Source organism: Panthera tigris, chromosome C1, assembly GCF_018350195.1.
Source record: "Panthera tigris isolate Pti1 chromosome C1, P.tigris_Pti1_mat1.1, whole genome shotgun sequence".
In the NCBI taxonomy this organism is placed as follows: domain Eukaryota; kingdom Metazoa; phylum Chordata; class Mammalia; order Carnivora; family Felidae; genus Panthera; species Panthera tigris.
This window is the reverse complement of record NC_056667.1, coordinates 164,288,237-164,315,154: the sequence shown is the minus strand read 5'-3', so window position 1 is coordinate 164,315,154 and position 26,918 is coordinate 164,288,237. Positions and strand designations below refer to the sequence as shown.

The 26,918-nt window shown below is 42.7% G+C and overlaps 1 protein-coding gene across 8 annotated transcripts in view; it reads left to right on the top strand.

Annotated features, from left to right (window-relative positions):
- The window catches only part of PDE11A (phosphodiesterase 11A), a 411,261-nt gene extending 384,623 nt beyond the window's left edge, over window positions 1-26,638 (top strand). For 6 of the 8 annotated variants that reach the window (XM_042994778.1, XM_042994776.1, XM_042994777.1 and 3 more), the window contains one exon: window positions 25,618-26,631. In XM_042994778.1, coding sequence (XP_042850712.1) covers window positions 25,618-25,773 — 156 coding nt within the window. In that variant the 3' untranslated portion in view covers window positions 25,774-26,631. Of the gene's footprint in view, window positions 1-25,617 lie in introns of all 8 variants that reach the window. The other 2 variants (XM_007083909.3, XM_042994780.1) reach the window with 2 other exon arrangements.
- Window positions 26,639-26,918: the final 280 nt, after the last annotated feature.

Here is a 26,918-nt window from a genome sequence, read left to right as displayed (position 1 = left end):
AGCCTGCTGCTCAACATCTTTGGAGGGAGAAAAAAATATAAAGAAAGAAAGAAGAAAAAGAAAAAAAGACACCATCAAACTTTGAAGCCACTGCTGTACCAGCCTTAGGGATAAACAGAAAGCCTGATGTGACAGCATCACACTGAGCTTCTCTTTGTAATAGCGAGCTCAGTTTTTGCCCTTTGTTTTCATTCTTGACTTAATCAAACCTCAGTGTACCTAGAATTTCAATGATGCATAGAGGCATTATAAATCTTCTGTTGTTAAGGATTGAGGGATTTAATTGTTATTATGAACATAATCGCATTTGCAGCCCATCCCAAACAGGTTCTTGACTTGGAGGTGGATTTTTTCCACAGATATTTCAAAAGGGCTTGACCTGGACAGGATCTAGCTGGAACAATTCCCTGTCTAGTTCTGCAAGCGTATTGCCTCTATTAAAATGCCAAGGAGTTTCTGCAACAGGCAGGGCTTCTGATGTTTTGATTACAGTAACTTTTGACCTTTTTTCTGCCTTCAGTTGTAATAGTCGTTTTGAAAAATACCTTCACCTGATGCAATTAATAAGCTCTCTGAAGGGAGAGAGAAAAGAATCTTTATAATTGAGATTGTGAAGATTGGGAATTAGAATTGGTAAATTGGAAAAGAGGATGTAAAGTGCTAAGACAATTTTTCTGGACACCAGTAGAAGTTCTTTAAACATAATTTAATATTCCCCAAATGGCTCATGCTTTGTGTCCAGTTTTTTAAAAAAGAATAAGTAATGAGCTACTGAGTCACTAGTTAGAATATAACATCATCTTCTCTTAAAAACCTACAGGGGATAGAATGTGGATCCAGAGAAGAACAATTGCATCAGATACTTTTTTTTAAAAAGGATACCACCCAAATGGGTTTTCTATCAATGCTTTCTCTACAATATTTAGCATTCTTATGGATGAGAGGAAGAAATAGTTGGGGCTAATTTCTTGTCTTTACAAGGAATGACATCATGTATAACTCAAGAAGCCTCAAGGAAAGCGAGGGAAATAAGTTCTATATTCTTTATAATTTATCTATCTGGCTCCACCTTTTCCTGGTGATGTGGGGAGGAGAGGCGTGCAGGGACTGCGCTTAAACTTGACAATTAAGGTATCACAGTTTTTTCTTGTTGGAACAGACCTTTGGGAGGACTGAAATGTGAACAGTTCCAAATCAGAGCTATGTCTTCGCCCCAGCTGCCATCCAGGCATCGGGGGGGGGGGGGCGCTCCCTCCCCTATCCTTGTGAACACTCTGTAAGCGTTGGGGAGAAAGGCCCAAACACACATACTGCCTGTTAGGTCTCACCGGGTTCATGGAGAGCTGGTGGTCAGGGCTCGGTGTGATGCCATGCTGGCCTCTAGGTGACCATGGGTGTGATATGCACTCCGCCCAGGGCCTGGCCACTCGCTCTGGCTGCTGAAGTCTGTGGTCCTGGTAGGAACCTCTCGTGGCAAGCCCCTAGCAGTTTTCTGGTCAGATCTAGTCACCTGCTTTTCTCGCCTGAGTGCTCAGCTCCTGTGGGCCACCGGTGAACTCCCAGCTACTTTCTCCTCGCCGTGCTGTCCACACAATTTCCTTGGCACTTTCTAATAAACCGCCTGGGTAGTGCCAACTTGTTCTAGTAAATTCTATCACTTTCCTGAATTAGGCCCTGAGATTCAAGAGACAAGCCCTGCCCTGACCCCCCCGCCAGGCTTCATCTCCCAAGGAACAGGGAAGGAACAAGGAACTCACTTCTCATTTTCCCTTTCTCCCCACCCTCCCTTTCTGTCTCTGTCCATTATCTCTCTCTCTTTTCTCTCTTCCCCCGTCCCCATCCCTCACCCCCACAGTGGAAAGTGTTTTAATTTCCTTTTCCTTGTCTAATGGGAACTATCCGTATATGGTGTCCCCTGTGCTGTCCGCACTAGGCTTTGTGGCCAGATGTGATGATCTGACTTGGCCAGATTTGGTTCTTAATAGGTAAAGGAGATTTCTGGAATTTAGAAACCCCCTTTCTCACCATACGAAGCTGGCATTCAGGGTTATTCTCTCTCAACGCTGAATGATGACAGCTTGCTGTTTCTAACGGGATCCACCATTTGCCTGCAGGAGGGAAGCCTACTGAGTTGATGGGCGGGGAACCATAGGCGTGACGATTCAAGCAGAACAAATATACATTGGTTTAATATGTTCAAAATATTGTCCTTGTCACATACACCATTCCCAAATCTGAGTGCTGATAGTAAAACCTGTTTACTTCAACATTTTCCATGTACTATTAGTCAGATATGAATGGAAGAGAAATGTAAACATTTGAAAGTGTCAGTTTTATGTAGTTTCTAAGCCCCTTCACTATGGCCTGTCCTCCAAACTTTTGGCAAAGTGAACTTCCTTTTAAAAAAAATTGGATCATGGGGGTGCCTGGGTGGCTCAGCCGGTTAAGCATCTGGCTCCTGATCTCAGCTCAGATCACGATCTCACAGTTTGTGAGTTTGAGCCGCACAATGGGCTCTGCGCTAACTGCACGGAGACTGCTTGGGATTCTCTCTCTCCCTCTCTCTGCGCCTCCCCTGCTCACTTTCACACACACTCTCAACGTAAATAAAATAGATTTTATTATTTTTTTAATTTTTTATAACATTTATTCATTTTTGAGAGAGAGAGAGCGAGAACGAGCAGGGGAGGGGCAGAGAGAGAGGGAGACACAGAATCCGAAGCAAGCTCTGGGCTCTGAGTTGTCAGCACAGGGCCCAACATGGGGCTCAAACCCACAGACCGCAAGATTCTGACCTGAGCTAAAGTCAGATGCTTAACCCACTGAGCCACCCAGGCGCCCCTAAAATAAATTTTAAAATAAATAAATAAATATTGGACCATGGCACCCCTGATTATAAACCTCAGGTACTACCAGCATCTATAAGATCCCTTCCAGATTTCTCACTTTGGTATTTCAGGGCCGCCTTCGCTGAGGCCCCCTGCCTCTTGGCTTCATCTGCTGTCACCCTACCCTCTTCCTCTCGCAGGCTCCCTTTGCCCCAAAGCACAGGACTCACAGCCCTTTTGTCTCTCTTCCCTTGCCTTTGGCTACCCTTCTGCTCCTTTCTGCCTGGAAAACCTAACCCCTCCCCCACCTCGACATTTCTGCGGAGCTCTGTCTTCTCATAATCACACGTAACACTCGTATTGTGATTGGCTGGCTGGCTGGCTCCCTCCCCCCGTTACACGAGTTTCTTGGGACACCCTATTCCTGGTACCCAGCGCAGTGCCTAGCACAGAGTTTACCAGAACTGTTCAGTAAACGTTTGCGGAACAAGTGAATGAAGAAACCGAGTGAATGATGAGCGCAGCACCACAGAATCAATTATAAGCAGTGGAATGTGTGAAGGAGAGTTACAACGTCATGTTACATTATCATCCATAAATATATAAAACCTCTCATCCGAGTGTGCACCGTTCTATCCCTGCCCATAACCTGAAGTATATGGCCTATGATATCTTTTTAGAAAGTCGTTAGTTCTCATCATGGTTGAATTGGCCCTTAATTCTAATATAAAAAGGCTAGTTTATAGCCATGAATTTTTCAGGGCTTCGACTTTTTCAACTAGGAAATACGTGAAAGTTTCTCTTACCCTGCATTGGCAGAGAATATAGTCCTCTAGTTATTTTATTTTTTTAAATGTTTATTTTGAGAGAGCACGCACGCATGAGTCAGGGGAAGAGTCAGAGAGAGAGGAAAGAGAGAGAATCCTAAGCAGGCTCTGTGTTGACAGCACAGATCGATGTGGAGCTCGATCCCACAAACCATGAGATCATGACCTGAGCTGAAACCAAGAGTACGATGTTTAATCAACTGAGCCACCCAGATGCCCCTAGTTATTTTAATATTCACCCTTAATAGAGCTAGCACATGTACATGGATTTCAAGAACTTATAGTGTACTTTAATGTGATTTCATGAAATTATAATAAAACATGGTAACTTTATTATGATTAAAATGTAATCTTTCTTTGCCTTAGAAGAGTTTTTAGATCCTACATCTCCAAACAGTTACCACTACAAGCATCACATCATCATGTGCTGAACAGCAGAGAGGGCTTACTGGTAGAAGAGCATTCAAGTTCATGTCACTGCTTGCATTGAGCATGACAGGTGTCAGGTAAACTCAAAACTGCCATCATGAATCCATATTAAAATGCTGGAATCTGGCAAAAATAGATAATATATTACCTCGTAAGGCTTTTGAAGGTAGAATTTAAGATAAGATCTACTTCTCCTTATCTGGCTGGCCAGCATAAGTAACTCTTTTTAAAAGTGTTTCTGTTCTGGAATCATGAAGCTGAAAATGACTTAGCCACAAGTCCACACAAGGCCTGGAATGCTGTCTTACCTTGCTTCTCAGCTCCTCTACAAAACATATTTTAAAAGCGATTTACCTCCTTTTCATGGCTCTTTCTTCTTTGAATCTCTTCAGAAAAAGAGGAAGAGAGAGAGGGAAAGAGGGAAGGAGGAAGAGAGAGAGAGAGAGAGAGAGAGAGAGAAAGAAAATTGCATTCTTCTACCAGGAGATGAATCAAGGCCTCTTTTAAAGATTGTTTTTTGCACTGTAAGTGCCTCTCCGAAATTTCTGCAATTTAATGTGCATTTGGAAGGTCAGCATTGCCTGAGCTCCTGGGAAGTGAGGCATGAGATAAACATAAAGCATTCTTATTATGCTATTGCCAAACAGAATCTTCTGTACTACTCTAAATGTTTCCTAAGAGAATTCAAGGAGGACTATCTGGATGCTCAGCCATCACCACTCCTATATTTAATTATCTGAGCTGCAGCCATAAAAATATTAAGTCACTCAGAGCACATTGCCTTATCTAGCAAGCAGATGGTCTATGGCAATGTGACCAGAAAGGGCCAGGCTCTCAACCTCATGCACCAACCAATATGGCGTCCCAACAGTTGTCTCTGTTAGCCACGATCTAAAATGAAGTTAAAGACTTCTACCAGACTGAGCACTTGGAAAAGAAGTTCAGTATTAGAGTCCTGACAGACATGGATGGGGGTATCCTTATGCACATTTTTTCAGAAGGCAGACATTTATTGGATACTGACTGTGTTTACAAGGTGCTTTTACATACACAGTTGAATTAGATCCTAACTGTGAAAGAAGAAAAAACTTCATTCTGGATCCTATAATATCTAATGGTCTAGGTTAACATGTGAGGAAAGTGAAAGCTAGAGAAGCTAATGGACTTAATCCGAGTGAAGCAGTTTTTTACCGGGTAGAGCCAGAAATTCGAGTCCAAGTCCTCTCTGCCTTCATCTATGGCTTTTTCTCACTGCACTGCTCTGAGGAGGTAAAAGGCAATTCCATTCTGCCCAGGAGTGCTCTACCTTTGTAAACTTCCCATTTACAAAATAAAACCCTGAATCCTTCATAAGGAAGGATATAGGGGCCAGAGTAGAGATTCCAGAGAGAGCAATTCCTAGCAGACCAAATGGGCTAATGGATTCTGTTTCACTGGTTACTACAGAAAACTCTCTCAGAAGTATGTTATGTCAAGCTGTCCTTGATCTGACACTTTCACTGGCAAAGTGGGTTGACATTGCCAATAAAATGTGGCAGACTGGCCTCATTAGTTTATCTCCTCATCCTTCAGAGAATTCTATTAATATAATAATAGAGGAACTTTTTTAAAGATATAAACATTCTTGGGTAATGAGAAGAGGGTGAAAAACTTTTGAGGAACATGATAGAAAAAACCCTAGATTTCCTTGAACAGACTGTTCATGTAAGTAGGTATGTTAAGGACTCTGCTAGTGAAGACTCGGGAGGAAATAAGGAACACAGGAGAGAAAACATATTGCCTTACAGAATACTTGAATCGTCAGGAGCAGATTGTTAGTAGAAATAAGGACCTCACACTCTCTTCTTCCTGTGATGCCCCTTTACACTATTATCCACACATAAACACAAATTTACCCAGAGATACTAGAGTATTGTGATGTGGTCACTTAACGTGAGGTTCATTCCAACCGTAATTTTCATGCCATCCTTTGAAACAGCAGCCTAGAATTCCAGTCAATTGACTTGTCATAATTTATTCAGTCATTACCTAATTTTTTTCTTTTTGCTAAAAGAGATAATTCTGAAATGAGCACCTTTGTTCAATATTTTATTGACTTATTTGGTACTACTAAGTGGGATTAGAAATAATGAAGTTGTACTTCTTAAAAAAAAGAAATTCCCAAGGACAACAGAATGTGAGAGGAAATAAGATCTCTTCAAATATCGAAAGCTGGAAAGGCAGTAACATCCCAGAATGTCTGCAGACAGAAGTGAGCTGATCTGTCTTTCAGAAGAAGCTCCTGAGAGGCTCAGGACTCAAAGGGGCCAAGTAAAGTCAAGAGAAGATACATTAGTTTCCTAGTGTTGTCTAACAAAGTATAACGAATTGGGGGGCGTCCAACAACAGTAAATCTCACAGTTCTGAAAGTGAGAAGTACGAAATCAAGGTGTGGCAGGGTCGATTCCTTCTGGAGGCTCTGAGAGAAAATCTGTTCCATGCCTCTCTCCTAGCTTCTGGTGGTTGCCAGAAATCCTTGGGATTCCTTAGCTTCTGAATGCATCACTCCAATTTCTGCCTCTGTCTTCACGTGACATTCTCCTGTGTCTCCGTGTCCCTGTGTCTTCACATGACCTTCTGAAAGGACACCAGCCATTGGATTTAGAGCTCATCCAATCCAATATAACTTCATCTTAACTTGATTCCATCTGTGAAGACTTTATTTCCAAAAAAGGTCACATCTCCAGGTACCAGAGTGTCTTTTAGGGGGATACAATCTGATCCACAGCAGTGAGGTTGAGGCATGAGCCTAGAAATAAGCAGAAAGGTTAGAAGTTGGCAAATGGAGTCTCAGGGACCTCTCACTACCTTCACAGCCAGGTAAACCACCCATGCAACCCTCCTGTCAAGTCAGGAGGCCAGAGAGCTCTTCCCACAGAGCCCTCATTGGGAGAATTCGTGGCTCAAATTAAAAGCCTATGGAATGACTGGCTGGACCCCATCCCCTGTACCCAGGACACCAGGGGCCAGACATGCCCAGAAGCAGCAAAGTAGGATTCCTTTTTAGGGAAACGGTGGCCTCAGAGAAAAGATCCTCATGTACTTGCACCTGGGATGCTCTCAGTGAAAGAGTCAACTCCCCCCATACGATGCCCTTCAAATGAAGCCCAGCGGTCAGCGACAGCCTCTCCCGCCTCTCCTCCCCACTGGGCACAATGCCGTGCCCAGTGCCTTGCTCTGAAGTATGCAAACAGGTAAGGGCCACAAGTACGTTTCAGGAAAGCCTCCACTGTGATGGAATGGAAGCAAATCAAGAAACACGAAGGCAAAAAGGAATTCAGAATAAACAGTAAATACAAAAAAAAAAAAAAGCCAACTTCAAAAAACCCTAATATCTCAATAAGACAAGAAATATGTTCTAAAACGAAACCAAATGCGGGTTATTATTTTCCAGTTGCCACATCATGATTTTTCTCCCTCCCCTGGACCCTCTACTAAGAAGGGTTCTCCTAACTGTCCCCACTGCCAGCTGCCACCACTCAGACCTTGTCAGGCTCAGCAGCCGCTCTCCCGCTTCACCCCCTCGGTCCGATGTTCCAAATAAACACTGGAGTTACCTTCCTAAAGCAGCTTTGGCTGTGGGTCCTTCAGACCCTCCCTCCCCATCACTGGAGGAAAAACTCTAAGCTGGTACCTTTGACCTCCCTGTGCTCACCTCTCACTCCTTCCTCCCTACCCTGTGCTCTGGATGTAACTGGCCACCGGCCATTTCCCAAAGTGCTTCTCCACTGACGTTACACATGCGCGCGCGCACATGCATGCACGCTCGCACCCTGTGCCTTTGCTCGCACAGCTATCACTGCCACTTGTACCTTTCCGTCTTCTCTCCCAGAAAACCCTACTGTTACTTTAGGAAGCTGCTCGGATGACAGGCTCCCGGTAAACCCCTCTTTACTCCCAGGAGGTAGATACCGCAGCTCCGGAGGACCCTTTGCATTTTCCTTTATTGGCACATTAGACTTACTTGCGTTCATTGTCTCTGTTACTCAGCAGTCGTGCCCAGCGCATGTTCAGTGCCACCCACCTCCGCTCTGGTGCAAGCTGTTACTCAGCTGCTTGGAGCCCCCACGGGACGGCCTGAGCAACACATCCAGGGTACGGGGACATGGGAAAGAGTGGGTTCCGCTAGGAAGATCTTGCGTTCCCTCCGCATCTGGTGCTTTCGGCGTGCCCTGAAATAACCCGCCATTCCGGAGTTGCCCTGTGGCGGGCGTTAGCATTTCTGTCTTTATTTCACGCCTGAGAAACTAGGGAGGTTATACTTGCTGTTCGCAATCGCCCCAGTGAATTAGGGGGAGTTTCAGCGTATGAGCCGCTGCCTCCTACAAGCAAAGGGAGGGATAAACTATAGAACCATAAAATAATGGAAAAGGAAGAGTAATTCTCCACGTCCTTGACTTAATACGTCGTCTGTAATCTTAGTGCTACAGATACCCTGACCAGCCAAAAACTAAACAGGAAAGGAGAAAGATCCACAGAGACCTACAGAGAAGTAAGAGACGGAGGGAAACAGAAATGAGACCTAAGAGGAGGCAGGAGATGCTGAGTGTTTTTATAACCATCCTCTTTCAAATCTGCCCTCTACACTCATAAAACCTAAAGCTTGCTATCCTCAGACTTCTTTTTATGGTGATCTCCACAGGTTTGTAGGTTTGACCGAGAGTAACTCCACTCTCTACTTTTTAAACGTCTTTGGCTTTGCAAAGTAACTCTCTTCTTGGAGCAAAGGGAATTGGTGATAGTTAACATCACCCTTTCCAAGAGTCCGAACCAAAGGAGCTGAGGCATGTGGAAATGCTTTGGGAAAAGTAAACATCAAACGTTAAAGCACTCCATACATTGTTACTGCCATTAATATCACCTCTAAGCTTCAGTGGCCTGTGTTGTAAATTTGGATGATAACAGCCAAACTGCCTAGCTCACTAACAACATTCTTGAGCACTTACTGTGTGCCAGGCACCAGACTTTCCCAGCACCACCTGATTTAATCCTCTTAGCGATATCAAGCTAGATACTACTATTGTCCTCTTTTCAGATGTGAAAGCTGAGGCTGGAGAAAAGACACATATATTAAGTGACAGAGCTTAGATTCTTTCTGCTTCCAAATCTGGGTTCCCGCTTGCTGCCCCTGAGGAGTGTGTGTGCGAGCCTTAACATTACACAAACCTCACGTCCTTAGTTGGGTCCACCTTACCTACACAGAAAGGAGATGCTGTTGTGATCTGAAGACACTTGACTAGAAGTGAGCTTGCAGATCATCTGCAGGTCGGGAAGGTGAAACCCTGAAAGGTCCCTTGTGACCCAACTTAACAGTGGCAAAGCTGGTTTAGACTTTTCCCTTCGGTTATGGTTTGTCCAATACACCCTGCCATCTACGGGGAAAACTTGAAACATGTTATCTCAAAGTTCTCAAAGCTATCCTGAAGGGACAAAAGTTGAAAAGGAAGTCCACCTGAGTAGTGATGCAGATTGCAAACAAGCAGAAAGCAGATCAAACCAGGGAGTTTGTTTGGAAGGACAGCATGGTGAAGCAAGATGCCTGGGAGAACGGGGGAAATGGAATGAAAAGTCAGCAAACAAGGTAGAAAAGACAGCCCTGAGAGGGCCTGAGAAACTGAACAGAAAATCTGAAGGAAGATAAATGGATAATTTAACAGCCATTCAGTTTTTAAGAAAGACAAAGAACAAGCTACATTGCATCAGAAAGGGCCTAGAAATGATGATGGATGGGGCCCTTCAAATGAGTGGCGAACACAACAGAATCACAGTTGCCTGGACAATTCCCAGCTGAGGGCAAATTTGAGCAACTAAATAAGGATATGAGACTGATACGGATTGAAGAGTTTTTCAAAATCTATTTAATGGCCTGGCAGGGGACATTGATCGCTTCTCAGAGGAAATGTTTGGGATCAATGAGGTAGTCGGCCCTTATCTGTGATGTGGACTGGTGAGTGGGGTGGGGGAGGGGTTATCACACTGTCGAATAATAGACACATGACACTAGGGTGACGTATAATTAAGGTACTGAAATAATTTCTGAAGTGTGGTGGTGAAACACTGAATTATTTTGATCTTCATGTAAGCATTTCTCTTCTTTATCTTTGTACTTATAGGCCTTCTTTCACCATTAACCATCAGGTGGATGACCTGTTATTTAATAATTCTAACACATGATCAAAGGTTGCTGCTTCCTTTATTGGTTCATGATAAAATTTTTGAATAAAATATTTTACTGCCAAAGAGTTTATACACATCCAGTGAACAGAATTCAAAAGGCACAGACGTATTAGAGAAAAGTGATCCTTCCTCACACTTCTGTCTCCCAGTCACCTCCCTCAGGGCCACCACCTTTAACCAACTTTCCCGTATATGCATCTAAAGACAATCTGTAGGAAAGCATAAGTACAGTGGGCTTTACACTGTTTTTATACGTAATGCTCATACACCATGCTTTCTAATACAGTATGTATGCACACACAGTCTGCTCATATATATGTATATACGTGTGTGTACATGTGTATATATGCATGTGTACATATATGTGAGCGTAAGTATGTCTTGCTCCGTATCTCGTTTTTCACACTTAATATATTTTTGAGATTTTCCTTTTCGGTGCCCATACAGCAACTGCCTCCATCTTTTTGATGGTCACAGAGTATCAGGTTTTAAAGATGGAGGATAAAATATTTGGCCAATAATTACTTAATTATTTAAGGACACTGATGTCATTCCTAATAGTTTCTAATAGTTCATTGTGCAATAAATATCCTTGTGAATGCAACATCTTCACACTTTATTTGTAGGATACGTACTCAGAAGTAGAATTACTGGCCATTTGGTATACAGGCATTTGAAATTTTGATAGATGCTGCCAACTTTCCCTCTGGAGAGTGTGAACAAACCAATTTATATTCCCACCACCAATATGTGAGATGCCTCTCTCTCCACACCCTTACCAATACACTGTGTTTTCAAACTTCTGGAATTTTGCCAATTTGATACTGTAAATCCTATCTCATTGTAGTTTTTATTTGCATTTTCCGTCGCATAAATGAGTCTCATCATATCTTTAGTATAGACTTACTTACTTAGGAGCCATTTGTATTTTTTTCTGTAATCTCTTCATATTTTTCTGTTTTCTTGTAAGCTGATGGTCATTTCTTTTTCATTTGTAAGGGTTCACTATGTATTAGAGAAATATACCTTTATCTGTAGCCACAGTGGCAAATATTTTCCCCAGGTTGTCATTTGCCTTTTCGCTTTATTTATGCGATAAAGAAATACATTGATTTTGTGCAGCCAAATTCATGAATCTTTTCTTTTATGGCTTCTCGATTTTATGTCTTATGTAGCATTATTTTCTCATTGTAAAATGAGAAAATTTAAAAACTTTTCTCAGGCCGTCTTTTAGTATTTTATGTATGTTTTATGTGTGTGTGTGTGTGTGTGTGTGTGTGTATATATATATATATATTTGTGTGTGTGTGTCTATATATATATATTTGTATCTCTGATTCATCTGGTTGTATTTTATTTTGTTGGATGTAAAGTTTGAGGTCAGGATCCAACTTTAGGTTTTCAGATAGCTCCCCAGTTTTCCCATCAGCTTTGACTAGTATTTTTCCTTAGGATTTAAAAGGTCACCTACGGGTACCTGGGTGGCTCAGTCAGCTAAGCCTCTGACTTTGGCTTAGGTCATGATCTCACTGCCTGTGAGTTCGAGTCCCACATCGGGTTCTCTGCTGTCAGCCTGGAGCCTGCTTCAGTTCCTGTCTCCCTCTCTCTCTGCCCCTCCCCAGCTCGTGCTTTCTCTTTGTCTCAAAGATAAATAAAAACATCAATAAAAATAATAATAAAAGGTCACCTCTATCATATACTAAATTCCTTTGAATTTAATTCTATTCTTAGTCTTTCCATTCTATTCTATCAATCTGTCACCTAGTCATACTACTTTAATTAAATGTTTTAATGATAAGCCGAGTGTCACCTTCAGCATTAATCTTTCAGTATTTTCTAAGCATTTTTATTTATCTTTCCATAGAAGCTTCAGAATTTAGTTCAAAAACAAATTTAATTTGTCTTTTTATTTGGGATGCTTATTTAATTTTATTTATTTTTAATCTATTTTTAATGTTTATTTATTTTGAGAGAGAGACAGAGAACAAGCAGGGGAAGGGCAGAGAGAGAGGGAGACACAGAATCTGAAGCAGGCTCTAGGCTCTGAGCTGTCAGCACAGAGCCCGATGCGGGGCTCGAACTCATGAGCTATGAGATCATGACCTGAGCCGAATCGGACGCATTAATCAACTGAGCCACCCAGGTGCCCCTGGGATACTTATTTAATTTTAAATGCTCAATGTTTGAAAGGTAGATTACTGTAAAACTCACTAACACTGAAAAGATAAAAAATTGTTGCTCATTAGAAAGTTTCCATTTATAAAATTCTAATGTTCCCATCCTTAAACTGTGCCTTAATAATGTAATAAAAAATATTCAGGGTTTTGGTCCTGCCATCCCCACACATACAGACTTTTTCCATATGTTATCTTTTTGGAAACTTAGCAATGTAATTAAAGAAGAGCCACAATAACATACCCTCAACCAGGCCTTTAAGTGGACAGATTGGCCTCTTTCTTTGGACAAGGAGAAGGCCAGCTAGTGAAACACCATCCTCCTCCTACACTCAGTGGTGTGTGTAAAATACTCCTTTTCTTGTCTTCCTATTCTTTCTCTCCAAAAATCTCACTTTCTTTATTATCTTATAAAATTAAGAAAAAGAAGATTCTCTTACTGTATGGAGAGAGACCACCAAAGTAATAGAGGATTTTTGTTCCAAAGATCTTGCATTTCTCATGGATGCTGTGGATCCGGTCCTCTGTAGATCTAGGACACTGGGGTGCACAGGCTTTGAGAGCTCCTCCCTGTCTCAAACCTGAGTTTATGTGGTACTGGGCATGAGAACCACCTTTAAAGCCTCACAAGAAATGTTCCATATTCATCTGCATGATGCTCACTAAGCAGTTCATCAGTACTGATAATTAGTGTTTTGAATCTTTTAAGACTCCTAAATATAAGCTAAAAAATAGAAGAGCAAATATTACTAGAGTATTCTAGAATCCATTCTTGAAGGCCCCATAGTACCTTTCTCAGAACACCATTCACACCAAGGGCATGGAATTGCAATTCTGTATTTGTACAACCCTCTCCCATGCAGGCACCCCATCCATTATGTTTGGAGAACTCTAGGACTCAAGGTACATGAGAAGCCTACACAAAATGTGTAGTAAACAAATGCTTGTAGCTCAAGAAACTAAAAATGTTTAAATGATCTTTCTTACACATTGAACTTGGCAAAAAAAAAAAATTAATAGACTTTATATATTTCTGTAAAATCTCAGGTGGCATGGTTTTACCAGAAAACATTCTGGTGCCTGGAGAGGTGGATTGTTACCATGTGGCTGTGTTTTAGTTACACGTTCCAACCACCTCTTATATGAAGCCCCATTCATCAAAGGCTGTGGCTTCTGGGTCAGCAGCTGTTCCTTCCAAGTCAGATGTTGCCTACACAGTGAACATGATTGATTAGCTACCAATGTGCTCTGAAAACTCAACCAACAGGATAACCTAGGACAGTATCCTAGAGGGGCTCATTATAACAGAAGAGACGGGTTCTCCTTGCTCCCATTTACGCAAGCTGTCTTTGAGCCTGCCTGTTATTTACTACTTAAAACCCTTGTTTTATTTTCCCAGGGCAGGGCAGAGTAGATGAGTCACAGATAAAAGATTCACTGTCTACACTTAATGTTTGGGAGGTGGTGTTTCTTCATTCCCCAGTGAAGCTGTCTCCCTCCTGTGGATTGGTCCTGAGACAGTGTCCTGAACACCAGAACAAGAGTCACTCCACTCTCCTGACACTGCAGTTAGGTGAAAGAGACACTTGTCAATACCAGCGTCCCAGTGAGGTCCCTCGTGGGAAGATGCCGTGGACTTTGTCCTCGGGCAGGCCACCACTGACATCCCAGCTCTGCTGTATTTTCACCATGTACACTTTGGCTCCTTTAATTTAATTTCCCCAGTCAAAGGTTCCTCATCTGTCAAAACAGGATCCACAACACCAATTTCACAGTGCTGTTGTGACATTTAATCAGCCCACGTATAGGGAAGTCCTCATGTGGAGCCTGGAGCATGGGACACATTCAGTACCCAGGGGTTTGTTCATTTTGGCAAGATGGTCTTACTGTCTGTCCCAGCAGGCAGATGGACAGCACACAGAATAGATTCAGCCCGCAGACATGTTTCATTCAGTTAAACACTGTTTTTAAAACTATAAAATGTTGGGGTGCCTGGGTGGCTCAGTCGGTTAAGCGTCCGACTTCGGCTCAGGTCATGATCTTGTGGTTCGTGGGTTCGAGCCCTGCGTTGGGCTCTGTGCTGACAGCTCAGGGCCTGGAGCCTGCTTCTGGTTCTGTGTCTCCCTCTCTCTCTGCCCCTCCCCCACTTGCACTCTGTCTGTCTTTCTCTCTCTCTCTCTCAAAAATAAACAAACATAAAAAAATTTTTTAAAAAACTGTAAAACATCCCATTTGCCATTGGCCTCACTCTCCAAACTGTCTCGTGAAGCCCATTTCTCTCATTAACGGTCCTGGCCTGGCCCTGTAGATGTTTAAGACTCTTGCCCTATATAATGGAAATAACAATGCTGTTAGTCCAAGGAGACTAAAATTCCTGCCTCATTAATTCAGAATGTTAATGTCATTTGTAAATATCATTTTCCACAAAGGAATCCCTTGAGCATGTAAGTAAAATAAGCAAAACAAGTAACCTGAGAGGTCAGGAAGGAAACGACAGAAAAGGGAAGAAAAGAGAGAGAGAAAATTGCATCATGCATTTTTGCATTGTCATTTTTACAGGTACCTGCCTCACACCTTGGAAAGAAAAGGATCTCTTTCTAAGTTATTACTAGTACTGTAAGTAGCTTTCAGGATATTAGACGTCAATGCTACAAACATCAGTGTTATCACTTGGCCAGACTGTGCCCTTAGGATTCTGATTACAGATCTGAATCATTCTTACATTGGATTCTAATGAGCTCACATGCCCTCGTACTAAGCATTACCTCTGTGGGTCTATCATCTTTACTGCTATTCGGGTAACCGCCTCACATTATTTAGGTTTTAAGATCTCAAATATCACTAAAAATTTTTCAGAAAGATCTGACAATATTTTTTGGCATTTGCAAAATTTGGACACAGCCAATCTGTTACTGCTGAATAATAACAGATCTACAGAGTAGGTATCACATATATAGAAAAAGGTTTTCCAAATGGAAAAAACATCTCACCCAACATGACAAACATGGAGTAATATTGAACTTCCATTAAGGAGGGAGTAACAGCTAGTTGCTGTTTGTCCTTTCTGTCAGAGCTTACCTGGTCCACAGGGAAAATGCAGGCTGTCTGGATACCGCCTCCCAATTCCTTTGAGTATTCCTTCCTTGGAAGCTGAAATTCCATAGGCCTGCTGACTTTGCCACCAGAGAGAGTTGGCATCTACTGTTAGCATTTTCTGAGTCCCCATAACATGGCAGGCTAAGAATGTCCAACCTTTTAAAGAGTCTCTTTGGCAGACTCTGGGCGTTCAAAGAGAATGGAGATGACTGCTAGCTGATCTCTGGCCCTCATTAATTTGGGTAAAGACTACTGCCCAGTGAGTGTCAGCAGCAACTTTGTGTGCTGAGGAAGCTGAGACTTCCTTATGCCAACTACCAGTTCAAAGTCTGATAGGGGGTTTCAATCTCAGGTTATTTCTGGGGGCAAAAGTCATAAGGCTAGAGCCCTTTGAAGACCATTGCATTCTAGCCTGAGAAGAACCCAGTAGCACACAGTGCCTGGCATAGGTATGTGTATAACATATGTACATGGTTATTATTAACTTTCCGACTTTAGCAAATTACACACTAAAGATTTATTTTAAAGCTGGTATCATTTTTTTTTTAATGTTTATTTATTTTTGAGAGAAAGAGAGAGACAGAGCATGAGAGGGTGGGGGGAGCCAGAGAGAGAGGGAGGCACAGAATCTGAAACAGGCTCCAGGCTCTGAGCTGTCAGCACAGAGCCCGATGCGGGGCTCGAACTCACAAACCGTGAGATCATGACCTGAGCCGAAGTCGGTCGATTACCCGACTGAGCCACCCAGGCGCCCCTAAAGCTGGTATCTTTAATGTGAAGGTTTAAAAACATTTATTCAAAGTAGTCCTGGCTTGCTTCTGTGTTCACCATCATTGTTTGATTATTTGTTTTTCAAAGCAAGTTTTAAAAACTGCTGGAAGCCTCCTTTGGCAGTTAATACATTATCTTAAGCAATTTAATGCAAATTAATTTTTACACAACCTTGAGTTTCAGAGGCCATTGAACTGGGGAGGGAAGGAGTGGGGTTTAGGAGGAATCTGTTTGCTGCCTCCCATCTGGACCCCACAGCCAGCTCCATCTGCTCTCACATGTAGTAACTAACACTTCGGCGACTCCCCTGCCAAACATACCATGCGGAGTTCGGCTTATGATTTCCTACTCAGGAAAACGTTAAAATGCATAGAAAGATGTGAACTGCAGGTTTTCTAGAAAACTCGATGGGCTTATTTTGGCATTTCAAAACTCTGCTTTCGTAGCATAACCCAAGCTTTTCCTTGGGTTTTATGAGGTTTGTTTTTTTTTTTCTCTCTCTCTTCTGTTTTGTTCCTAGATTTTATTCTCTTCTAATACCATAATTCTCTTTTCGGGTAGGGTCCTTCCAGCACAGTCAAACCAAATGGAAGCCACTGAAAGGCTCAGGGTAGAGAGTGATGAGCTGGGATCTGTGGCTACAATGTGGGCAGTTAATTGGACAGGAGGAAGGGGAGGGCAGGCAGCCAGGTTAGAGCCGTTGAGAAGATGATGGTGATCTAAACCAGGGTTGTAGACATGGCAAGAGACTGACGCACAACGACACTTTGGCCACAGGGTTGACAGGACTCGGTGACCATTTGGATGTGGGGGGAAGAGGGAGATGTCATGGATGACCCATAGATTTCCATCTTGAGCAGTTAGGTGGAGGTGACGATGCTCAGCTCTCTGACACAGTAAACCGAACAGCAAAGGAAGGTTTGGAGGAAGGCGATGAGTTCAGTTCTGGACAAAGAGTTCACTGCCTCTGGCCCTTGCAACATGATAGAAGAGTAGGAGGCTGGCAAAGCCAAACACGATTCTTAGCCAACTGCTGCAGTGCAGCCTGGCATGTAAAATTCAGGAATGTGTCAGGTTAAATCATGAATAATCTTAACCTTTTGGGGCCCAGAAAGGTAGCAGCTGAACAATTGAAGAGTGTGGATTTGCTCCCACAATTGGCCACTTCTTTCCGAAGTCACATACCTTAAGGAGAAGCCTCCTTTGTTCCTCCTGAGACGCTCTTTGCACGTGTGACCATCCAGGCACATGAATTCAAGGGAATCTCAGGGCCTGCCACCACTTGCGTGCTCTCTTGCCCTTCCTGTTGAGAAGGTCTGAGCAGAGATGACACCAACTGGTCATATCACCAGTGGTTTTCCATCTCAAAACACCAACCCCAAATGGGCTTTTGGACATTTTCACTCAGAAAGTAAATAATCATGGTAGTAAAGTGATCATATCTTCATGACAGGGATATCACCTCAGATAGTCAAGATGGGCTCCAAGTCTAATTTTATATTTTATGAAAAATTGATATTAAAGAAATCCTTTAAATTCATTGTTTTCTACCATGTATTGTATTCCTTAGTTTCTGAATATTTCTCTTGGGTAAGGTGGAGATGGGGGAAGGCAGAAAATACTAACTCTTAGTGCCAACACTCTGAATATATACAATTCGACCACAGGACGTGAAAACATCTCTCTTTGGCTTTTCAAAAAAATAAATGAAGAGTCAGCTCAGGTAACTCCCTCAAAGTTTTGAAAAGGTACTAATGACGTAGATGGACATTTTCAAATTCAAAGACAAATGTGGTTTTAATTTGCTGGTGTTCCTTTATGCTCCCCGCCCCCTTCCAGCAACAGAGTATAGGAGTAGTGACCTGTTCTAAGAATGTGGCTTTCTCTTTGTTTATTCCCTTGTCCCCCATGTGCCCCATCTATCCAGCAGTTGGGTTCTAAGAAGGGATTGTGGTCAAGAATAAGCACACACTGGGACAGATGATAGCAGACGTGGATCCTGATGGCTGAGGGAAAACAGGGCCAGCATCTGACTCCCAGCAGCTTGGCAAGCTGATAAAAACATGGTCCCAGGAATAATGGTAATAAGAGAAAATACTATATTCATTTCCCAAGAGGGTCATTCTGGGTTTGTTTTTACAGCAGGATTCTGTAGCAGGTCAGAATGTCCTGACCCTGCTCTCAGCCACTGGCCGCTCTCCTAGACTCACCCCTTCTTCCTGCCACTGCTCTGTGGGCAGAGAGGGAAGACTCTTGTTCCCTGGAGTCACTGTGGTAGGAACTAGAGTTACAAAGATAAAAGCCCTTATTTCCACTCTCCATGGGAGGTCATGGGAGAGTACTCAAAACAGCTATTTAAAACCAGTGATAAGGGACTTCCACCGCTGGCCATGATAGAGTGACAGGGGGGAAACCATGGAGCAGATTAAGTTCTACAGACAGTGGAAACAGGCAGCATGCAGCACAATATGGAGATTCCTGAGAGAGGGGAACGAATGGAGTGAGCCCTATGATGATCTTAGCTTACTCCTTACTACTGGAGACAGCTTCCAGGCGACAGCACAGGGAGAGAATCCCAGCCAGGGCCCAGTGGGCTCACGGAGTTGAGGAGGCAGAGCCAGGGGCCCGTGGAGCCCCAGGGGCTGGAGTTCCCAGGGAAGAGGACAAGAGAAGAGATAGTCACACGAGAGAGAGTTCCAGAGATCTGCAGAGCACCCCTATGAGTCTTCAGCGCTGTTCACTACATGCATGCGGGGAAACTGCTGAGGCTGAGGAAAGAACAGCAAAAGGGAGCAAGTGGAATAATCCTCAGAGCTCCCACAGGCTGGGAAATCGTCCATGCTCCCCCAGGCAGAATATTAAAGAAAAACATTGAAATATATGAGGTACTGGGTCCGGTTCTCAGAAGGTTATTGTCTCAGTAGTGGACCCAAATTAATCCGACTAAAGGCTGCTCTGGACCTACCTAGCAAAGCTTAAAAGCAAACCTCAGAGGACCAAATAATTTCCAAGTAACCTAACTGCATTCCAGAACAAAACTGAAAAATGTTTAAAGAAATGCAAACATAAATAAATAGATAAGCAAATAAAAATCCATCACTCAACAACATAAAATTCACCATGCCTAATATCCGATCGAGATTACCAGGCATGCAAAGAAGCAAGAAAACTTGGCCTGTAATAATGAGAAAAACCAATCCATACAGACTCAGAAATGATACAGATCATAGAATTGATAGAGAAGGACATTAAGATACTTATTATGTTTCATATGTTCAAAGGGTAGAGGAAAGACCAAGCATGATAATCACAGTCATGGAAGATATAAAAAATGCCCAACTCAAACTTCTAGAAATGAAAACTACAGTTTTTCAGAGGAAGACTACAAGAAATGGGATTCACAGCAGATTAAGTTCTGCAGAAGAAACACTTAGTGTCATAACAATAGAAAATTAGAATTTGGTCCCTCTCTTCTCTATACTCCAGGTACTAATTTCTACACAGTACCCTTGTGCTCACTCAAGCATCATAATAATGTTCCACAAAGTTTTGATTTCACTCTGTCTCTGAAAGAAACATCTGAAATGATAGGAAAATCAACTTAATTATACACATACACACATGCACATTATACATATGTATAAAGTATCATATGTATACATATATACATATGCATATGTATGTATTTTTTATATGTGCTTACATATACATAAAATGTTTCGCTTTTAATGTTTATTTATTTTGAGAGAGAGAGAGAGAGAGTGCCTGTGTACACATTGGGAAGGGGCAGAGAGAGAAAAGAGAGAGAGAATCCCAAGCAGGCTCCACACTGTTGGCACAGAGCCCAACATGGGGCTCAAACTCAGAGAGTGCAAGATCTTGACCTGAGCCGAAATCAAGAGTTGGATGCAACTGACCCACTCAGGCAACCACATAAAACGTTTCTTTTCCTTTTTTTTTCTTTTGTTCAAGTTAGTTAACATACAGTGTAGTCTTAGCTTCGGTAGAACCCAGTGATTCATCTCTTATATATGACACCCAGTGCTCATCCCGAAAAGTGTCCTCCTTAATGCCCATCACCCATTTAACCCATCCCACCACCCACCTCTCCTCCAGCAACTCTCAGTTTGTTCTCTGTATTTAAGAATCTCTTATGTTTTGCCTCCCTCTCTGTTTGTAACTTATCCTTCCTTCCCTTCCCCTATGTTCATCTGTTGAGTTTCTCAAATTTGACATGAGTATTGTCTTTCTCTGCCTGACTTATTTCCCATAGCATAATACCCTCCAGTACCATCCACATTATTACAAATGGCAAGATTTCATTCTTTTTCATCACAGAGTAGTATTCCTGTGTGTGTGTGTGTGTGTGTGTGTGTACCACATCTTCTTAATCCATTCATCAGTTGATGGATATTTGGGCTCTTTCCACAATTTGGCTATTGTTGATAGTGCTGCTACAAACATTGGGGTGCGTATGCCCCTTCAAGTCAGCATTCAAATCAGCATTGTTATATCCTTTGGATAAATTCCTAGTAATGTAATTGCTGGGTCATAGGATAGTTCTATTTTTAATTTTTTGAGGAACCTCCATACAGTTTTCCAGAGTGGCTGCACCAGCTTGCATTCCCACCAACACTGCAAAAAGGTTCCCCTTTCTCCACATCCTCGCCAACATCTGTTGTGGCCTGAGTTGTTAATGTTAGCCATTCTGACAGGTGTGAGGTGGTATCTCATTGTGGTTTTGATTTGTATTTCCCTGATGATGAGTGATGTTGAGCATCTTTTCATGTGTCTGTTTGCCATCTGGATATTTTCTTTAAAAAATGCCATGTCTTCTGCCCATTTCTTCACTGGATTATTTGTTTTTTTGGGTGTTGAGTTTGATAAGTTCTTTATAGATTTTGGATACTAACCCTTTATCTGATATGCCATTTGCAAATATCTTCTTCCATTCTGTCGGTTGCCTTTTAGTTTTGTTGATTGTTTCCTTTCCTGTGCAGAAGCTTTTTATCTTGATGAGGTCCCAATAGTTCAGTTTTGCTTTTGTTTCCCTTGCCTCCGGAGACATGTCAAGTAAGAAGTTGCTGCAGCTGAGGTCAAAAGTTGCTGCCTGTTTTCTCCTGTAGGATTTTGATGGTTTCCTGTCTCACATTTACATCTTTCCTCCATCTTTAATTTCTTTTTGTGTATGGTGTAAGAAAGTGGTCCAGTTTCATTCTTCTGCATGTTGCTGTCCAGTTCTCCCAGCACCATTTGCTAAAGTGACTGTCTTTTTTTCCATTGGATACTCTTTCCTGCTTTGTCGAAGATAAGTCGGCCATATATTTATGGGTCCATTTCTGGGCTCTCTATTCTATTCCATTGATCTATGTGCCTGTTTTTGTGCCAATACCATACTGTCTTGATGATTACAGCTTTGTAGTACAGGCTAAAGTCTGGGATTGTGATGCCTCCAGCTTTGGTTTTCTTTTTCTTTTTTAATGTTTATTTTTGAGAGAGAGAGACAGAGCGTGAGTGGGGGAGGGGCTGAGAGAGAGGGAGACACAGAATCTGAAGCAGTCTCCAGGCTCTGAGCTGTCAGCACAGAACCCAACATGGGGCTCAAACTCATGGAGTGCGCGAGATCATGACCTAAGCCAAAGTCGGACGCTTAACCAACTGAGCTACCCAGATGCCCCATTGGTTTTCTTTTTCAACATTACTTTGGTTACCCGGGGGCTTTTGTGGTTTCATACAAATTTTAGGATTGTTTATTCTAGCTCTGAGAAGAATGCTGGTGTTACTTTGATAGTGTTTGCATTGAATGTGTAGATTGCTTTGGGTAGTATCAACATTTTAACAATATTTGTTCTTCCAATCCATGAGCATGGAATGTTTTCCCATTTCTTTATGGCTTCTTCACTTTCATAAGCGCTCTATAGTTTTCAGCATACAGATCTTTTATGTCTTTGGTTAGGTTTATTCCTAGGTATTTTATGGGTTTGGGTGCAATTATAAATAGGATCGATCCCTTGCTTTCTTTTTCTGCTGACTCATTATCAGTGTATAGAAATACACCCAATGCCTGTATATTGATTTTATATCCTGTGACTTTGCTGAATTCGTTTATCAGCTCGAGCGGTTTTTTGGTGGAGTCTGTTGGGTTTTCCATGTAGAGTATCATGTCATCTGCGAGGAGTGAAAGTTTGACTACTTCTTTGCCAATTTGGATGCCTTTCATTTCATTTGCTTGTCTGATTGCTGAGGCTAAGACTTCCAACACTATGTAGACAACTGTGGTGAGAGTGGACATCCCTGTCGTGTTCCTGACCTTAGGGGAAAATTCTCCATTTTTCCCCATTGAGGATGATACTAGCTGTGGGCCTTTCATATATGGCTTCCACATAAAATGGTTCTTGAAGGATACACTAAGTTTGGTTGTCTCTAGGGAAAGAAACTAAATGTCTGGGGGCAGGGGATGAAGGGATATTTTACACTGTACCTTTTGTACCCTTTGTATCCATTGGACTATGTGAACATGTCACTTGCTCAAAACATAAATAAAGTGTGGAATAAACCCTACATGCTGGGCACCCTACATGAGTGTGAATGGAATCATGAAGAAAGTGGGGTCCCTCAGCCACTTAGGTGACTAGATGCCCAGGGCTGTCCCAGAGCAGGCAAGTAAGTACCCAAGGTGTCTGTGGTGGGCCAGGCAGAGTGGACGTGAGTTTGGGAGCCCCCGTGATAGCCATATAGTTGCCCCAAGGATAATAAGCAGCACATCCCAAGTTGGGTTTTTAGGTCAGTCTCAACGCTGACCTACACTTGGAGCAGCACATGAGTCATCAGTCCTACCCTGCTCAAGTACATTCTGGCTTCAAGGACCATTAGGTAGAAGTTACAGGGATATAGATTTCACTTCAATATAAAAACAACATTCCAAAATCAGAACAACCTGGGAGGTAGTTAGTTCACTGCCTGTGGGCATGTTTAAACACTGCAATGGTCACACTGCAGGGATGCCACAGGAGAGATTCAGCATCCGCAGCTGATGGCACCATGTACATCTACATAACTAACGTACATAACCTTTCTAGTCGCTCTGCATGTATATGGAGACTGAGCAGACAGGTGATAAGTGTCCCCTTTCTCTTTCGCTAAGTGATGAGGAAGTCAAAGGAGACAGATGTTAGCATTTGCACAGAACTCATCAGGTGTCACTTGCTGATGAGAAGTTCGTAGGAATATGCATATCTTTCTAAATAGTGGGAGCAATTATCTTACTGATGGCACAGGATGGGATTTTTGCTACTTTTGCCTAGACCCAGCACCTGCCAGAGGAAAACGATATTCTAGTATAGCAATTCTGTGTTTAATTAAAGAGAATATGAAATAAAGGGAAGGAAGAATTCTGAGAAATATGTACCTCCCCAAAAGTTTGGAGTTTTTTGTTTTGTTTTGTTTTGATTCACCACAAAGGAAGCAAGAGGGAGAACAAAGAGCTAGATAAAGGAAAGAAATGTCTGTTTGGGGCTAAGCCAAATAAACTTAAATGGTTTAAGGAATAAATTGGTGGAGTAATTCGAATCATGGGCAGGTGCTATGAATGTAATTTAGTAAATGCTCGGGAACCTGCCAAGGAAGAGAAAAATGTGTTGCTTTTGAGATCATTTCCCAGAAGCTTCATAAAAGAAAACTGATTACAGGAATTTAATAAGTAAAACAGAGCCAGAAATATAGTAATCAAATGAGTTTTTAATTACATTTCAGGCAGAAAAAAATTCCAATTTGTGCTCCTGGGATTAAAAAAAAAATAAGTTCTAGAGAAAAGCTTTTGTAGCAGGAAAATAATATAAACACTAATTTCCATAGGAATTATAGTAGTCAGTTTAATTAAAAGGCTCGATCAGAGTGACGAGGAGCCAGTGCCAAACTATACTAAATAAAACCATGGCATTCGTTGCTACCCTACACTATCATCCAAATAAAAACACTGTGCAATGAATAGAAAACAGTCACCTGCATTTTTCTCAATAAAGAGGATTTTGATCACTACCTGAATTTTATTTTCATATATGAAATATTTTCATATTTCACTAATACATCTGATTTGAAATTAAATGTTGGTTGGTGAGATAAGTGTCACTCTTGAGGAATATGCTCTAAGAGACATCAGTGTGAAGGGTCACCACTTCGGCCAGGTTGGAGGGCTCACAGCTCAGTAGCGTCCCTGGTCACCTCTAGTGCTGCCCTCAACATGAAGGGCTGTTCTTTGTTGGGAGGCTTTGCTATCAACCACCCCCTAACCACAGGCCCTGCTTGGAGAAGGTTGTTCAGGAGGTGTGCTGACACTGCAGTGGATTTGTTCCCCTTGGGATGAATGCGCCACACCTGCAAGTGTCTACAAGGACCAAGGGTATGATCTGTGGCCACAGAACACAGACCCAAGGCACAAAGTGGGAGCATTCCCTTTCCATGGGCTAATACCGGCACAACTCCATGACCCTTGCTTTATTCATTGCTCTGTTCCACGATAGCGGTTGGAAAATTATACTATTAGGGAGTAGGGGACTCTTTTTCAAAGACAACAAAATTAAAAAAGAAAACATTTAGGAGAGTCTCCTGCAAATAAGCCCCTGGATCCCTGGCCTCTGGCCTCTGCCTGTGTGTCCCCTTCCATCCCCTCACTGCAGCCCAGCCCCTCTCTTCCCCACTCCTTTTTCTGTCTCGCGTCCATCTTCATACATGTTCACATGCCAGTCTGTTCATTTAGCACAGCTCCCAGATCCTTAGCTTGAAAAATGAGCACCTTCTCTTGGGATGTTATCTGGCCTTTCTTATTCAGATGAGTCCACCCAGAACCCTCCCCTCCTCCGTGGTGGAGCCAATGGTAGGTGTATCTTAGTAAAGCTTTAAGTTCATGGTCTGTTGAGATCTGGAGTGTCCAGAGCAGGCAACAATATACATAAGTAGGCATGTGTGAGCCGAGTATTTTGTGTCCTGTCTTGTCTGGATATAGATTTAGAACAGGATCATAATCTAATGGGCTAGCACCCTGGGAGTAATACACAGCCACCCTGTCTTATTTTTTTCATTTTCTGCACAGGCTCTATTAATGCAGCATGATGGTGTTACATGCATGTTTACTTCTTGCCAATAGCTCGGGTTTACCAAAATAATCATCACATTTCATTTCTTGCAGCCAGTGTCCGTTCTCCTCACAAGGGAAAGCTAGAAAACCATGTCAGTGACTCGGGTTCCTCTCTCCTCCACCTTTTTTTTGTTTTATTTCAGGCGTTGGTGAAGGTCAACGTGAAACTGAAGCCCATGCTGGACTCGGTGGCAGCGAACAGAAGTAAGTGGGAAGAGCTGCACCAGAAAAGGCTGCTGGTGCCGGCCGCCTCGCCCTCGTCTGCCAGCCTCGTGGCCGCTGGGGAAGACAGAAACTAACCCTCCAGCTTAGCTGCCGCTGCAAAATGACTGCATCCTGAAGGGCCAGCTTCGGGCCAGCCCACGTCATCCTTTTGTTCCTTTAAGCTCTGGCAGAGTCTCTTGGTTTGCACCGGGAAGCACGCCTGGGCTTCCACCTTTAAGTGTGGTCCGCGGAGGAGAGTGCGACGGGAAGGACAGAGGAGGTGGGGAGGGAGCCCGGCCTGGGGCGCTCAGCTTCCCCTGATGAGCACACGAGAGCACACGTGGGACAGGTGCTGGGCAGAGGAACCTGCACCAGAGGACAGCCGGCCCTGCTCATGCTGAGCCCAGTGGCCGACGGAGCCCAGAGCAGGGAACGCGCCATTAGCGCTGCTTCACTTTGTATCCAGCTCTTCTATTTGTTACAAGCCAAGCAATGCCTGCCTTTGCATCCTCTCCTGAGTGCCCTTTTGTGCCACACTGTTCCAAGAAGCCCAGTTTGTATCCTGTAGAGGTATTTTATTTTTGTCCTAAAGCTTCTTAATGATGGATTAGAGCCTTTAGAATTGCCTACCTAAAAAATAAACCATAGCATCCTTACACATAACTGGTCAGTCCTGGTTTTCCCCTAAAAAGGCCCATAGTAGGAAGATAACAAATGCTTTTGTTTGTGTGACTGGTATTTATACAAGATTCATAACACTGCATTGGGATTGCGGCCCCCTTTTCCACTTTTTTAAAATTCACCCTTTGTTGTAGACCAAGTCTTCTCCCAGAAGGAATGGATTAATAGGCTTTAATTAAAGGAGGGATGAAAGGAAGTCCACAGCTGGATTCACCACAAGTGACCCATGAACACTTAGGAACTATTTCCAACCGCGAAGACATTTTACAGGCCACAGCAGAGCCGCGGAGAATAATCACAGACTGCCTTGAGTTCTCTTAGGGATGAGTTTTTATACACCATTGAAAGTTCCTACTGATACCAACCTAAAGCCAAATGTGGTGGTTGCCAATTTTTTTATTTTTCCTTAAGTATAAGAAAGAAATAACAGTCTGGCCAGGGGACAAATATGCTCTAGGAGGCTAGATTTATAATAATAAACTATATTAAATCGATGCAATGACTAGAAAACTGCTTTGCTCCCCATTTGACCTGAGAGATTGAGGACATGGTTTGACTT